Source organism: Hemibagrus wyckioides, linkage group LG27 (assembly GCF_019097595.1).
Source record: "Hemibagrus wyckioides isolate EC202008001 linkage group LG27, SWU_Hwy_1.0, whole genome shotgun sequence".
In the NCBI taxonomy this organism is placed as follows: Eukaryota; Metazoa; Chordata; class Actinopteri; order Siluriformes; family Bagridae; genus Hemibagrus; species Hemibagrus wyckioides.
Genome location: NC_080736.1, coordinates 16982105 through 16999558, shown reverse-complemented (window position 1 = coordinate 16999558; position 17454 = coordinate 16982105). Strand labels below are relative to the sequence as shown.

At 41.7% G+C, this 17454-nt stretch overlaps 1 protein-coding gene across 6 annotated transcripts in view; it reads left to right on the top strand.

The window, feature by feature from the left end:
- LOC131347815 (low-density lipoprotein receptor-related protein 1B-like) overlaps nt 1–17454 on the top strand; it is a 216989-nt gene that overhangs the window by 121789 nt on the left and 77746 nt on the right. For all 6 annotated transcript variants that reach the window (XR_009203830.1, XR_009203831.1, XM_058382212.1 and 3 more), the window contains 6 exons: nt 1014–1258; nt 4262–4393; nt 6275–6502; nt 7064–7238; nt 8826–8920; nt 9675–9824. Coding sequence is in view for 4 of the 6 variants with exons in the window: in XM_058382212.1 (XP_058238195.1) it covers nt 1014–1258; nt 4262–4393; nt 6275–6502; nt 7064–7238; nt 8826–8920; nt 9675–9824 (1025 nt within the window). In the remaining 2 variants the exon portion in view is untranslated. The remainder of the gene's footprint in view (nt 1–1013; nt 1259–4261; nt 4394–6274; nt 6503–7063; nt 7239–8825; nt 8921–9674; nt 9825–17454) is intronic.

The window sequence follows — 17454 nt, the reverse complement described above, 5'->3', positions numbered from 1 at the left end:
CTCTCTCTCTCTCTCTCTCTCTCTCTCTCTCTGTCTCTCTCTCTCTCTCTCTCTCTCTCTCTCTCTCTCTCTCTCTCTCTCTGTCTCTCTCTCTCTCTCTCTCTCTCTCTCTCTCTCTCTCTCTCTCTCTCTCTCTCTGAAGTCTAATGCTTATCAGGAATCAATGGATCTTCTTGACGTCCTGCTTACTGGCAGCTTTGAACCAGAAGCCGTGTGAATATGATTCTCAGGGTGGAACAGATTCACAAACAGCACGCTTTATGTCCCGTTATTCGAGCTCTGCTGCTAAATCACAGCGTTTCATATCAGGCTGTATTTGACCCAGTGCTGGGAAATTGCCGGGGTTCTGATGAAACCCTATCGTATTAATCCTGTCCACTGCAGTATAATAAGAGCATCAGCTTCTGGACCATTCCTACGTGCTGGGAGTTATACCTCCTAAAGGTGGGATTTAAAAGGTTTTGTTTTTTAAGTTGGTCGGTGGTTTAATTCATGTCTAATGTCCAGTTGCTTGCTACATTCGAGCAGTGGACACACTCCTCTTATCTTAAAGAGCTTTTTTTTCATCAGTCGTATAAAGGCGGGGTTACTATGCTACTCATACCGTAGCAGATTCTGTATAATTACCTCTCTGGTGACATCTATACGAGTCTCAGTGTCAGATTAAAGGATGAAGATCCTCTAATGATGCATCTGCAGTTTTTAGAAAACAAGCTCACATGAACACACACACACACACACACACACTCACACACACACACACATTCTACACAGTCAGCTCGATGCAGATCTTTTCTGTCCATAAGCATGTTTCCTTTATGTTTCATCGTGTCTGTAGCTGTGCTGTGATGTCTGTCATCCTCCTAGTGGTGGATTTTAGATGGACTTTCTCACACTGACCCTTCAGCTGTCCGGGGCAATGATCTTTCACAATGCTAGGCTTTAAAATCAGGGTTAAAATGAAGAGTTTAGATGACCTTTGGCATGTAATGCTGATGATTCCTCTTTCACAGATCTGATGCTATTTATTCCTCTCTATATGATGGAACTGGTTTGATGGAGATCCTGCGTGGTCACGAGTTCCTGTCTCACCCCTTTGCCGTGTCTCTGTATGGAGGAAGTGTGTTCTGGACCGACTGGAGGACAAACACTCTGACAAAAGCCAGTAAATGGACCGGCGCCAACGTCACGGTGATACAAAAGACCAGCGCTCAGCCTTTCGACCTCGAGATCTTCCACCCGAGCCGCCAGCCTCAGAGTAAGCCTGAAGAGTTCTGAGTCTCTGTGTGTGTGTGTGTGTGTGTGTCTGAGGTTGTAACCTTCAAGAGTTCATCTTTGTCTTTGAGAGCTGCTGCAGTACTTCAGCAGGGTTTGTACCCTGAAGGGATAAAATGATCTCTTTAGCGTTTCCTCACACAGCATCAGTTCCTCCACTGCACCATTACAAGACATCATAAATTATATTCAGATCCTAAATCATTAAATAAAAAATCTGAAAACAAAAAGATTAACTGGAAAGTAGTGACCTTCAGCTAGAATTGTGAATGTCCTTGTACAGTTACTGAAAAAGACCCGAAAGTAAGAATTTTATGATGGCAGAACTTCAGTGCAGGATCTCTGCATGCTAACACCAGCACCAGATGTTTCTCACACAAACATTTATCTGACAAGATCCTGTGAAGAAGATCATATATGAACCGCAGCGGCGCTGATCTGCTTGCCACTTGTCTGGGTTAAAGGTTTGATAAAAATGACTGAATGAATGAATAGATCTGAAAGATAACCAATCACACGTTCGGAGACTCAAGTCTGAGCGTGTTACCGCTTTTATTTCGGCTCTCATGTATCCAATACTCTGACATTTTCCTGTGCGGAGCTGCATTATTCAACACACCATTATTTAACAGTGAGCAGAGCCAGCGTTCAGCTGCCGAAGAAATCCTGGTAGGAAACTCGAATCTCTTCACTTATCTATTTATCTGTTCACTTTATTATTTCCAGTAATACGTCAGTGTCACTGATCACACAGCGGTGTAACAGAGAGGTCTGAGTCCACAGTAGCTCTGGTTCAGAGAGTCACTCCATACTCCATCCCTACGCTATCATTTATCTGAACGATCCCCTTTTACACCTCATTCATGTAGTAGATCTCTTCAACATAAAAACATGCTGAAATTTCCATCATATGTTAAATGAATGTGTTTTAGAAGTGTGTGATGTCTTCACCCTGCTGTTGTGTCACAGAGATGGTGTGTGTTTCTTCCTGCTTGACCCCTCGTTTGACCTGCAGTCTGAGCTGGTGGTACTGTCCAAGCTTTAATAGCAGATGAAATAAAAGCTTTTGTTGATGGTGTACTCAGTCCCACACATACATATTCTGCTGTTGGCATGTGGTTTAGATGATGTAGAAGAAGATTCTGGAAAGCTTTTAACAGGAGCCAGTTGGTGTTCGGTTCCTGTGGATTCGATGCATCAGAAGATTTTGGCAGCTGAGTCAAAAATAACAAAATCCCTCGTCTGAGTTCCAGCGCAGGAGAAACGATCTGTACCAAAGGGACGGGAGAGTGTGGAAATGCTGTCTCACTCTCCCTCACACACACACACACACACACTTCCAGCTTTATTCATTCTCCTTAATGTGATTAATGTGCTAGAGTAAAGAAATAAACAGTAAGTGAAACAGCACAGGAAACTCGGCCGGTGAAGGTGGACATCGTCCTGTTTATTTCAGTGTCTGGGAGAAGAGTCCAGTTGTACCTCCAATGAATAGTTTATTATGGGCTGGAAGAAGGGTGGGAATTGTTGCCATGGTGCACCTTTGTGTGTGTGTGTGTGTTCATCATAGTCCATGTCATTGAGCTACCATAATGTATTTATTACCTCTGTTAGCTATCATCTTTTGTTTTGTGAATATTTGTTATAGTGTAGCTTATACTTATTGGTGTTTATGAGAGAGAGAGAGAGAGAGAGAGAGATGGAGCATTTATTTTCATCATAAATGTAATCTATTAACACGGACTGTTACTGAACTCCTTCCCAAACAGTGATGATAAAGAATTGTGATATTTTTCATGAGTGAGATCAGCAGAAATCTATTGAATTGTTTACTCTCTGGTCTGGAGATTTAGATTTGAATCGCGACCATACCACAGCCATCTGTGTCCTGGAGCCAAGAGAGCAAAACCGGGTGGGCGGGGCCTACTCTCTTCTCCCCCTTGTCAATCACGTGGTCTCGAGCCGGTTCTGGACGTCTGTGAGCAGTTGGTCCCTGTGAGCAGATGCTAGACGGAGCTTTCCTGCGTGACGCAGAAGATGCAGTTGTCTGACTGCACGTGTCTGAGAGGAAGCACGTGGGAGCTTCAGCCTCCTGGCTGCTGGACGTGTGGTGTGGCTGGGCAGAGCTGGCTGGTGGCAGGAACTGACCATGATTAAATTAGAGAGAACATGGGGAGAGTGCCAAATAAATAAACAATGTCAGCTTAAATATCAGCTTTCTAAACGTTATTAAATCGAGTTCTTATAAAATATCAGACATGACCAAAGACTAGTCTGTTTTTCTGTCTTGACGTTGAGCTGTCCTTCAAAATACTGAATCTCTTTTTCTTTTCTCAATGTCTGCTCCACTTCTCTGATCTTCTGGAGGTCATTGAGGCTTTTTGTGTGTCTTTTCCATCCATTTGTTCTGAGAAACTCAGAGATTTCTAAAATAAAGCTGTGTTTCAGCTCAACCAGCTAACTAGGCTACTTTATACAGCATGTATTTTCATGACTTCCCTTCACTCTGAAAAGGCCTTGTGAGGAACACATGCCCATCTTCTGTTGAAATAATGATCTGAAAAGCACAAATACAGAAGGTGCTAATTTCACAGCATATTGAACTATTTATTAAAAATAGCGGTTTTATCATCCTGAAAAACCGAACCTGCTTTACATGAGAAACTTCCACTCAGTAGAGATCTGAATAAAAAACATGTCCTGTAGCTGTGTTTGTTAAAAAGCTCTGTGTTTGAAACATTAATTCTGAGCCTGTGTGTGTGTGTGTGTGTGTGTGTGTGTGTGTGTGTAGAGTTTAAATAATTATCAGATAATCAAATAATACCAGCAGTGAGAAGTGGAATTAAGCTTTACGGCAATGGGAGTGAATCAGAGCACTTCAAAACATCTCTGTCTCTCTGTCTCTCTCTGTCTCTCTCTCTCTGTCTGTCTCTCTGTCTCTCTGTCTCTCTCTCTCTGTCTCTCTCTCTGTCTCTCTCTCTCTCAGCTCCTAACCCGTGTGACAGTAATGGAGGACGAGGTCTCTGCTCCCATCTCTGTCTCATCAACTACAATGGTTCTGCTTCCTGTGCCTGTCCTTACCTGATGAAGCTTTCTCCAAATAACCACACATGCCAAGGTGAGACCCACCCCCAACCACACCCCCTGAGGTGAGACACACCCACAACCACACCCCCTGAGGTGACATACACTCCCAACCAGACCTCCTGAGGTGGCACACACCCAAAGCCACACCCCCTGAGGTGATATACACCCCAAACCACACACTCTGAGGTGATATACTCCTCTAAATACACTTGCCAAGGTGAGACACGCCCCAAAGCACACCCAGTGAGGTGAGACACCTTTCCAAGCTATCTTAGTCTTCCTTCTTCCTGTTTGAAGGGTGTAGTAAATGAAAGACATGCCCACATGCCCATATTTGACCTGAAAGGTGTGGCTCCTCTGGTCTGTGATCTGCATATACACACCTCCATGACCTATTTTCAAAGCCATTTATTCTTTATTTTTATCAGAACATTTTTAGAAGAATGAGAATTTTTATGCCAAGGTCCAGTAGTAAGCATTTTAAAGTTAAAGAAGGAAAGCCGTGATCTTGGAGCAATTACACTGGGTCTCAGGAGAATCGGGTGACCTAGCTAAACTCATAACACGGAGGGGAAACGCAGGTTCATTTGAATTTCCTGTTTTAAAACCTCTGGAGAATAGAGCAGAGGTCAGGAGAGGGGGAAAACTGTGGATGACCGAATGTAAAACAGTGAAGGAAAAAAAACCTCAGTGTGGCGTGTTTCTGTGTCAATGAACAGGTGCTGTGTGTGTGTGTGTGTGTGTGCATACGTGTGTGTGTGTGTGTGTGTGTGCATACGTGTGTGTGTGTGTGTGTAGGTTTTTTTTCCTGGTTTTTGCTTCTAGGCATAATTACTGATTGAACACAAGTGTTAATCATGCTGATGATTCATATAAACAACTCTGATTGAAATGGAGCTCCAGATGTTTCATGGTAATTACAGAAAGCCTATAGTTTCATGCTGGGAACTTAACACAAAGGATTGTTTATCTTTTAGTGAAGATGTAGAACAGTATGTACAGTTTCTTAGAAGAACCCTTGTGAAGTGAAGAACACTTAATTATCCACTAAACCTTTGTCCTGAGAGTGTGTGTGCATTAAATGGATACACTTGTGGTGCTAAACTGTTGCCTGTTGTTTTCTTCTCAACGTCTAGGAGGGGTCAGGAGTTTAACACTCAGTAATGTCCGTATTTAGTCCACTCCTGTAACACTGGACGTCATGAGCTCTTAGTCTCGTGAACTGGAAAACACTGTTTTACTCAACTGAAGAGTCTTTAAGTGGAAATGAGAAAAAAAATACTTTTTAAAATTATCTTTCATTATTCTAACTTTCCTGCTGCTTCTACACTGTTTCACTTCTCTGAGATCTCTTTAACCTTTTATCCACATGTCCTGTATATATAAAAGTGTTTTTATGACTTGAATGAAAGGTTACGTGATGCTTGAGTGTGAATGTCGGTGTAAGGAGGAGGAGACGTTAGAGGATTAGATGAACACGGCACATGGTCACTGATGTGTGTAATCATATATTTCAGGATATTTTAATACTGCTGACTGTGTGGAAATGACTTTACACACTCTGTCTGTGTTTAGTTTTAGTGCTGTGTGAAGTTTACTGCTCAGGATTTTACTGAACACCATGAATAAATAACAGGTTTTATATTCTGTGTTAATTAAATTGCAGATCGTTCAAATAGAACGCGTTCATTAATAAGATTCTACTTTAGAAACTAATTTCTTTATTTCAGAAAATCTCCCTGTGTTCAGTAATGGAGCGTAACTCTAAACACTCCTCTCACAGACCTGCAGAGAGTTTTATATAGCATATTAAACTCTTTACACTTTTACACATTCTGTGTGTATATATATATATATATATGTTTGTGTGTGTGTGTGTGTGTGTGTGTGTTTTCTCTCTCTCTCTGTGAAGCTGTGAAAAGGTTTTTGCTCTATGCACGGAGATCCGAAATCCGAGGAGTCGACATTGACAATCCCTACATGAACATCATCACCGCGGTGACAGTGCCGGACATTGATGATGTCACTGCCGTGGATTATGATGCGAGTGATGAGAGGATTTACTGGGCTGATGTTAAAACTCGGACAATAAAACGGGCCTCGATTAATGGGACTAAGCTTGAAGCCATCATATCTGGAGGTACAGTGTGTGTATAAACTTCAAGAAGGATAGATAGATAGATAGATAGATAGATAGATAGATAGATAGATAGATAGATAGATAGATAGATAGATAGATAGATAGATAGATAGATAGATAGATAGATAGAATAACTGACTGATTGATAGATAGATAGATAGATAGATAGATAGATAGATAGATAGATAGATAGATAGATAGATAGATAGATAGATAGAATAACTGACTGATTGATAGATAGATAGATAGATAGATAGATAGATAGATAGATAGATAGATAGATAGATAGATAGATAGAATAACTGACTGATTGATAGATAGATAGATAGATAGATAGATAGATAGATAGATAGATAGATAGATAGATAGATAGATAGATAGATAGATAGATATAGTGCTCATTTCACACATTAATGTTCATCTCAGTGCTTTACACATGAAAGTTCCTATAAAACTCTGAAGATCCTGGAGAATTATTTTCAGGCATCGGTATAAACACACACTGTTTAGAATGTTAATTCATATTTCTATGGTTTTATTTAATTGATATGATTTTTTTAGACCTGCTGAATGTTCGAGGTTTATCTGTGGACTGGTTGTCCAGGAACCTGTACTGGATGAGCTCAGACGGTGATGAGACTCAAATTAACGTCGCTCGTCTAGACGGCTCGCTCAGAACCGCCGTGGTTCACGGCGTCGACAAGCCCAAGTGCCTCGTCCTGCATCCAGCTAAAGGGTAATGTTTGTGCATGCAGTATATTATTATTCCATCAGATTGATTTTTGGTATCAAAATTAGTGACTTCACTTTATATCAATGTCAATACTGATATCAATACAATGTAAACTCTTATAAATGCAGTCAGAAAAACAGAGGGATAGACAGATAAATGAGTGACCATGAAACAGGACATGGAATCCACCAGCAGAGAGCCTGGTGATGACCACAGCTCCACACGTCCAAACAATATCTTACACTCACTCCTCATACGTTTACTTCATTATTGTCACATTGATTAGAGACCTAATTATGGAATCATGCCCTTTAATACTGCGGTGTGTGTGTGTGTGTGTGTGTGTGTGTGTTATTACTGAGCACACACTCATGCAGCTGATTAAAGCCAGCCTCAGCACATGCTCTCATTAAGAAGCTGTTAATCAGCCAGTCCTGCGTTTATCTTCTCTGTGCTTTGGCTCGTCAGTGACGAGTTTCTTCATTAGAATAAAGCAGCTGCATGTCTGATGGGAGTAAAGGAGGAGATCCTGTTCCAGATAGAAACCATGGAGATGATGTGAGACTGCTGCTCATACCATCAGTTTCTCACTCAAGTCTCCATCAGTGACCAGATCCTCATAACTACAAGAAGACAGATGGAATGAAGCTCCTGGTTACACAGCTGAACTGTTTAATCTTATAGTCCACAGTTCTAGACAAGACATGATTTATAATCCCACTCTCAGTGTTTATAATGATTTATAATCTCACTCTCAGTGTTTATAATGATTTATAATCCCACTCTCAGTGTTTATAATGATTTATAATCCCACTCTCAGTGTTTATAATGATTTATAATCTCACTCTCAGTGTTTATAATGATTTATAATCCCACTCTCAGTGTTTATAATGATTTATAATCCCACTCTCAGTGTTTATAATGATTTATAATCCCACTCTCAGTGTTTATAATGATTTATAATCCCACTCTCAGTGTTTATAATGATTTATAATCCCACTCTCAGTGTTTATAATGATTTATAATCCCACTCTCAGTGTTTATAATGATTTATAATCCCACTCTCAGTGTTTATAATGATTTATAATCCCACTCTCAGTGTTTATAATGATTTATAATCTCACTCTCAGTGTTTATAATGATTTATAATCCCACTCTCAGTGTTTATAATGATTTATAATCCCACTCTCAGTGTTTATAATGATTTATAATCCCACTCTCAGTGTTTATAATGATTTATAATCCCACTCTCAGTGTTTATAATGATTTATAATCCCACTCTCAGTGTTTATAATGATTTATAATCCCACTCTCAGTGTTTATAATGATTTATAATCCCACTCTCAGTGTTTATAATGATTTATAATCCCACTCTCAGTGTTTATAATGATTTATAATCCCACTCTCAGTGTTTATAATGATTTATAATCCCACTCTCAGTGTTTATAATGATTTATAATCCCACTCTTTGTGTTTATAATGATTTTAGAATAAAATACAGCAGCGTTCTCAGTGCTCTGTAATCAGATCATGTAATCATGTCTCTGTAATCAGAGTTGGATCACAGTGTGTGTTGTGGTGTTTTTACAGGAAAATGTACTGGACCGATGGAAACACCATAAACATGGCCAACATGGATGGCAGCAACAGCAAGATCCTGCATCAGAACCAGAAAGATCCAGCCGGTAAACAACACCGTGTCTATGATAACAGTAGTAGAGTGTTTCTGTGGAACGTTCTGGTTATTGTTGTTATTCAGGGACGAGCTCAGTGTAGACAGACGATTGAAGATGAACACATGTTGATGAAGCGGTTAATCAGCTAAAGGTCAGGGCTAGTGAGAGTGAGGAGCATTTCACATCACACTGAACCTGAACCCTACCTGCATCATCATGAGCTCTGTTTAATTCACTGAGACCGGAATGAAAGTGGATCACACCTCTAATGCCTTATTCCTCTTGATCACTGACATTTTGGTTTGTTTATTTCATTATTTGCTGAATAACATTAACAGACAAAAATGTATTCCTCTTGTGTTCATCCAATTAGAGTACACGAAGGAATGTAAATGTCCCGCCCCCGCTAGGATAGAACAATAAGCTAATACTGTTAGATGTTAATCTCACACACACATGGCATGTTGTGGTGTAGGATATCATGCTGGTGAATGAGGACAGGAGTGTGTGTGTGTGTGTGTGTGTGTGTGTGTGTGTGTGTGTGTGAGCGATCCTACACAGCTGATAGAGCGCTCTTCACTCTTTGAACCTCTTCAGTGTGTTCAGCTGCTTCTCCACCACACAGTCAGCGTTCCTCAGCACTCTGAAAGAGATCCAGAATCACATCACATCTCTACAGATGACTCACAGAGACTTTAATATCGATCAAAAGCACTCCACACCTTTATCTGAGTCGTGTGAGACGTCTGGGTTTGTGTTTCAGGTCTGTCTATAGACTACTCCTCTAACAAAGTCTACTGGATCAACTCAGGAAACGGGACCATTAACAGGTGTAACCTGGATGGGAGTGGCCTGGAGGTGATTGACAGCTTGAAGAAGGAGCTGATGAAGGCGACGGCACTAGGGATTATGGGTGAGGTTCAGTTAATTTTTTTTATCTGTTTGTTTTTTTGACTAGTCGTTTCCATGGTAACCATAATGTGTCAAAATCTTCAAGCGCTTTCGCATACGAGAAAATGAAAAGACAATAAAAAGACAATGTGTATGTGTGGAAGAAATTAAATCTAAAATCTCTAAATGATTTTTTTGAATCTAACAATGCTAAATGCAGAATAAAGACCTGCAGTGAGTCGAGGTGAGCGATGATAGAGCAGTTAATGAAGAACATTTCTACACATTAAACAAATAATCCACTAACCACAAACTCTTTAAAGTTGTGTGTAAATATTTCTGTTAGCAAACAGAGCTTAAATTCCTGCCAGATTTACCAAAGTTCTGCTGATGTTCTTCTTCCTCATGTGTACATGTTGATCAACGACTCTCACACTTTATAGTTACACTTAGCCACACCCTCAGAACTCCATCACCACTCTATCACAACTCCATCACAACTCCATCACAACGCCATCACAACTCCATCACAGCTCTATCACAACTCCATCACAGCTCTATCACAACTCCATCACAACTCCATCACAGCTCTATCACAACTCCATCACAACTCCATCACAGCTCTATCACAACTCCATCACAACTCCATCACAGCTCTATCACAACTCCATCACAACTCCATCACAGCTCTATCACAACTCCATCACAACTCCATCACAGCTCTATCACAACTCCATCACAGCTCTATCACAGCTCTATCAGAACGCCATCACAACTCCATCACAGCTCTATCAGAACGCCATCACAACTCCATCACAGCTCTATCAGAACGCCATCACAACTCCATCACAGCTCTATCAGAACGCCATCACAACTCCATCACAGCTCTATCAGAACTCCATCACCACTCCATCACAACTCCATCACAACTCCATCACAGCTCTATCACAACTCCATCACAACTCCATCACAGCTCTATCAGAACGCCATCACAACTCCATCACAGCTCTATCAGAACTCCATCACCACTCCATCACAACTCCATCACAGCTCTATCAGAACTCCATCACCACTCCATCACAACTCCATCAGGACTCCATCACAATGCCATCACAACTCCATCACAGCTCTATCAGAACTCCATCACCACTCCATCACAGCTCTATCAGAACTCCATCACAACTCCATCACAACTCCATCACAGCTCTATCAGAACTCCATCACCACTCCATCACAACTCCATCAGGACTCCATCACAACGCCATCACAACTCCATCACAGCTCTATCACAACTCCATCACAACTCCATCACAGCTCTATCACAACTCCATCACAACTCCATCACAGCTCTATCACAACTCCATCACAACTCCATCACAGCTCTATCACAACTCCATCACAGCTCTATCACAGCTCTATCAGAACGCCATCACAACTCCATCACAGCTCTATCAGAACGCCATCACAACTCCATCACAGCTCTATCAGAACGCCATCACAACTCCATCACAGCTCTATCAGAACGCCATCACAACTCCATCACAGCTCTATCAGAACTCCATCACCACTCCATCACAACTCCATCACAACTCCATCACAGCTCTATCACAACTCCATCACAACTCCATCACAGCTCTATCAGAACGCCATCACAACTCCATCACAGCTCTATCAGAACTCCATCACCACTCCATCACAACTCCATCACAGCTCTATCAGAACTCCATCACCACTCCATCACAACTCCATCAGGACTCCATCACAATGCCATCACAACTCCATCACAGCTCTATCAGAACGCCATCACAACTCCATCACAGCTCTATCAGAACTCCATCACAACTCCATCACAGCTCTATCAGAACTCCATCACCACTCCATCACAACTCCATCAGGACTCCATCACAATGCCATCACAACTCCATCACAGCTCTATCAGAACTCCATCACCACTCCATCACAGCTCTATCAGAACGCCATCACCACTCCATCACAGCTCTATCAGAACTCCATCACCACTCCATCACAGCTCTATCAGAACTCCATCACCACTCCATCACAGCTCTATCAGGACTCCATCACAGCTCTATCAGAACGCCATCACAACTCCATCACAGCTCTATCAGAACTCCATCACCACTCCATCACAGCTCTATCAGGACTCCATCACAATGCCATCACAAATCCATCACAGCTCTATCACAACTCCATCACAGCTCTATCACAACTCCATCAGGACTCCATCACAACGCCATCACAACTCCATCACAACTCCATCACAGCTCCATCACAACTCCATCACAACTCCATCACAGCTCTATCACAACTCCATCACAACTCCATCACAGCTCTATCAGAACTCCATCACAACTCCATCACAGCTCTATCAGAACGCCATCACAACTCCATCACAGCTCTATCAGAACTCCATCACAACTCCATCACAATGCCATCACAACTCCATCACAGCTCTATCAGAACTCCATCACAACGCCATCACAGCTCTATCAGAACTCCATCACAGCTCTATCAGAACTTCATCACAACTCCATCACAACTCTATCAGAACTCCATCACAGCTCTATCAGAACTTCATCACAACTCCATCACAACTCTATCAGAACTCCATCACAGCTCTATCAGAACTCCATCCCAACTCCATCACAGCTCTATCAGAACTCCATCACAACTCCATCACAGCTCTATCAGAACTTCATCACAACTCCATCACAACTCCATCACAACTCTATCAGAACTCCATCACAACGCCATCACAACTCCATCACAGCTCTATCAGAACGCCATCACAACTCCATCACAGCTCTATCAGAACTCCATCACAACTCCATCACAATGCCATCACAACTCCATCACAGCTCTATCAGAACTCCATCACCACTCCATCACAACTCCATCACAGCTCTATCAGAACTCCATCACAGCTCTATCAGAACTTCATCACAACGCCATCACAACTCCATCACAGCTCTATCAGAACTCCATCACAACTCTATCAGAACTCCATCACAACTCCATCACAACTCTATCAGAACTCCATCACAACTCCATCACAGCTCTATCAGAACTTCATCACAACTCCATCACAACTCCATCACAACTCCATCACAAGGCCATCACAACGCCATCACAACTCCATCACAGCTCTATCAGAACTCCATCACAACTCTATCAGAACTCCATCACAACTCCATCACAACTCTATCAGAACTCCATCACAACTCCATCACAACTCATCACAGCTCTATCAGAACTCCATCACAACTCCATCACAACTCCATCACAACTCCATCACAGCTCTATCAGAACTCCATCACAACTCTATCAGAACTCCATCACAACTCCATCACAACTCCATCACAGCTCTATCAGAACTCCATCACAACTCCATCACAGCTCTATCAGAACTCCATCACAACGCCATCACAACTCCATCACAACTCTATCAGAACTCCATCACAACTCCATCACAACGCCATCACAACTCCATCACAACTCCATCACAGCTCTATCAGAACTCCATCACAACGCCATCACAGCTCTATCAGAACTCCATCACAACGCCATCACAGCTCTATCAGAACTCCATCACAACTCCATCACAACTCCATCACAACTCCATCACAGCTCTATCAGAACTCCATCACAACGCCATCACAGCTCTATCAGAACTCCATCACAACTCCATCACAACTCCATCACAGCTCTATCAGAACTCCATCACAACTCCATCACAGCTCTATCAGAACTCCATCACAACTCCATCACAGCTCTATCAGAACTCCATCACAACTCCATCACAGCTCTATCAGAACTCCATCACAACTCCATCACAGCTCTATCAGAACTCCATCACAACTCCATCACAACTCCATCACAGCTCTATCAGAACTCCATCACAACTCCATCACAACTCCATCACAGCTCTATCAGAACTCCATCACAACTCCATCACAACTCATCACACCTCTGTTAGAGGTGTAGTGTTCCACGCTGAGAGAGCTCAGTGCTGTGAGGAAGTGGAACCTGATCCTGGGTCAGTCTGCTGTGTTAGAGGTGTAGTGTTCCACGCTGAGAGAGCTCAGTGCTGTGAGGAAGTGGAACCTGATCCTGGGTCAGTCTGCTGTGTTAGAGGTGTAGTGTTCCACGCTGAGAGAGCTCAGTGCTGTGAGGAAGTGGAACCTGATCCTGGGTCAGTCTGCTGTGTTAGAGGTGTAGTGTTCCACGCTGAGAGAGCTCTGGCTGCTCACACAGCACATATTTCACTGTTGTGTGGATTGACGCTAATCACTGCTGGAGCGAAGCAGCTGGAGCTGCTGATGGAGATCATCAGCTGAGGACACCTGGCTTGACTCACAGCATCTGCTGCAGTCAAATGAAATTAGCCTTCCTCCCACGTCCCTCACCTCCTCCTCTATATTTAACCCAGTGCTTCAGGTGGAGGAAACCAAACACAGCTGAGCTTCTGTACCTTCTCTGCAAAGTCATCCTTAATCCTGCTCCACTCTTCTCTTCCTGTTCCATCCATCCAGCTCACCTCTTCATTTCAATTATTACAGCCAACAGAATGATCATCAGTGTTTTTACGGAGCAGTGTCACTGAGTTCTGCGCTCTGATTGGTGGATCAGGTGTTGATTCATTCTCTAGAATGGCAGCTCTGACCGCAGCACAGATTCATATTAATGCTCTCGCTTTAATGTCTTGTTGTTTCCATAGTAACAGCTCATTTACAGGAAGTTTTCTGAAAAGAGGTGTCTGTCACTTAAAGAAGGAGTCTCCAGTGTGACAGGGTTATTAATAAATGTAATAGCTGCTAGATTATAACATGGTTTTTATTATTTGTTTAGGGATGATATCAGTGATTTGCTGTGTTTTTTAAAGAAATAGAGTCAAGCTCATAAAGGATGTTGGTAGAGAAATTATTTTTGGGTGGTGCTGACCCCATGGTTCGGGGTGTAGAGTTAGTTATTGAGGCCAGAGCCACTGAGAGCAGCGCTGCCTTTCCTGAGTTTCGCTCGAATAATTCAGGGTTAAGTGTCTCACCTGAGGGCACAAAGCTCTCTGATTGAGGACAGTCTCTGACACAAGGTCACTTTCTCTCTCTCTCTCTCTCTCTCTCTATCTCACACACACACACACACGTTGTCTGTAGTTAGCTGTAAGCATCAAGCTATTAAGTTTGAGTTTAATTTCTTTTCAGGAGAGATGAAGACAGATGTGTGACAGATCACATGTTCTCATTTCTCTTAACTCATCAGCCCACAATTCAGAAAGTGTCCTCCTCATCCTCACACTCTAAACTCTGTTGAGTTCAGGAACATTGAATTCTCTGTACTCTATATTCTATACTCTATTCTCTATACTCTATGCTGTATATTCTATAGTTTATACTCTATACTCTATGCTATATACTCTATGCTGTATATTCTATAGTTTATACTCTATACTCTATGCTATATATTCTATAGGTTATACTCTATGCTCTTTGCTCTATAGGTTATATTCTATGCTATATACTCTATGCTGTATATTCTATAGGTTATACTCTATGCTCTTTGCTCTATAGGTTATACTCTATGCTATATATTCTATGCTGTATATTCTATAGGTTATACTCTATGCTCTTTGCTCTATAGGTTATACTCTATGCTATATACGCTATGCTCTTTGCTCTATAGGTTATACTCTATTCTATATACTCTATGCTGTATATTCTATAGGTTATACTCTATGCTCTTTGCTCTATAGGTTATACTCTATGCTATATATTCTATGCTGTATATTCTATAGGTTATACTCTATGCTCTTTGCTCTATAGGTTATACTCTATGCTATATACGCTATGCTCTTTGCTCTATAGGTTATACTCTATTCTATATACTCTATGCTGTATATTCTATAGGTTATACTCTATGCTCTTTGCTCTATAGGTTATACTCTATGCTATATATTCTATGCTGTATATTCTATAGGTTATACTCTATGCTCTTTGCTCTATAGGTTATACTCTATTCTATAATGCTCTCAGCTCTTTACAATGATGCTACTTTTGGAAACTTTAAACTGTTAAGCAAAATTCAGGCAGTCTGTCTGTGTGAAGGTATCAGACAGGGTGGAATTAATGAAGCATGTATGCCCTGTGCTGTCTTTCCTCTCTCTCTCTCTCTCTCTCTCTCTCTCTCTCTCTCTCTCTCTCTCTCCCTCCCTCTCTCTCTCTCTCTCTACCTGTCTCTCTCTCTCTCTCTCTCTCTCTGTCCGTCCCTCTCTCTCTCTCTCTCTCTCTCTCTCTCTCTACCTGTCTCTCTCTCCCTCTCTCTCTCTCTCTCTCTCTCTACCTGTCTCTCTCTCTCTCTCTCCCTCCCTCTCTCCCTCCCTCTCTCTCTCTCTCTCTCTCTCTCCCTCCCTCTCTCCCTCCCTCTCTCTCTCTCTCTCTCTCTCTCTACCTGTCTCTCCCTCTCTCTCTCTCTCTCTCTCTCTCTCTCTCTCTCTCTCTCATTCATACACACTGCTTATGTTCCTCATTTAAGATGATTTGGCTTGCTGTCAGTGTAAGCAGCTTCTCATTAAAGGCGTCGGTGACAAGGATACTGAACAGCATTATTACTGTTAGCGTGATATGAACACTAATATACTGCCTTCTGATCATTTATCACTTACTATTGCCACCCTGGATCATCTTTACTGCTGCTGTGACAAATCGGAGTAATTGCTGTAGTCTGTTTTGTGAAGCACACATCGGCTCATAATTTAGAGTGGTTTGTAAGATAATACAGTACATTCTCTCTGTATTACTGATTTATTGATCAGTGCAACATGGAGCAAAGCTTTTTACTGCTCATAAACAAATAAATACAGAATCAGTCCTGACTGAAACGGCAGGGAGAAAATAAAACATGAGTCATTTCAGGAAACAAAACACTTCTTTTTGATTAAACAGTCATTTGTACAGATTGTTTCTCTCATATTTCTGCTAAAAATGCTGAAATAATTTTAGAGAGTTGATATTTTCACTGCTGATCTGATGTTTTTGAAAGCTCCTGTGTATTGAACGCTTTTGGATTATTATAACTGTAGACGTGATGTAGAAGTCTTAGATTTGATCATTTTCATTTATAAATTTGCACTGGCTGAAATTTTGTGGCAGCTCCTTAATAAACATAAAGAGGTGCTGGAGGTATTTCATGTTAAAACATATAAAACATATAAAACATTCCCCTTCAGGTGGGACGTGGTAGCTTAGTGGATAAGGTGTTGGACTATTGCATTTCAATTCAATAAAAAATAAAACTACTGATCAGAAGGTTGTGAGTCCCAGGTCCACCACGCTGCCACTGCTGGGCCCCTGAGCAAGGCCCTTAACCCTCAATTCCTCAGTTGTATAAAATGAGATACATTGTAAGTCGCTGTGGAAAAGAATGTCAAATGACAGAAATGGAAATAGAAAACCAGCAGAAAAGGGGGCAGGGCTTCCAGCTGGTCAGTTGATATGGGAGAGTTAAAAACAGCCACACAGTCCAGGTTTCTATATCCAGTGACTCGTCTGATAACTTTATTGGGGAAACTTTATCTGTGGTGTGTTTAGGAATAACTCCGAGTGTAAAATATAAAACTCTAACACAGAATGTGTAAATTG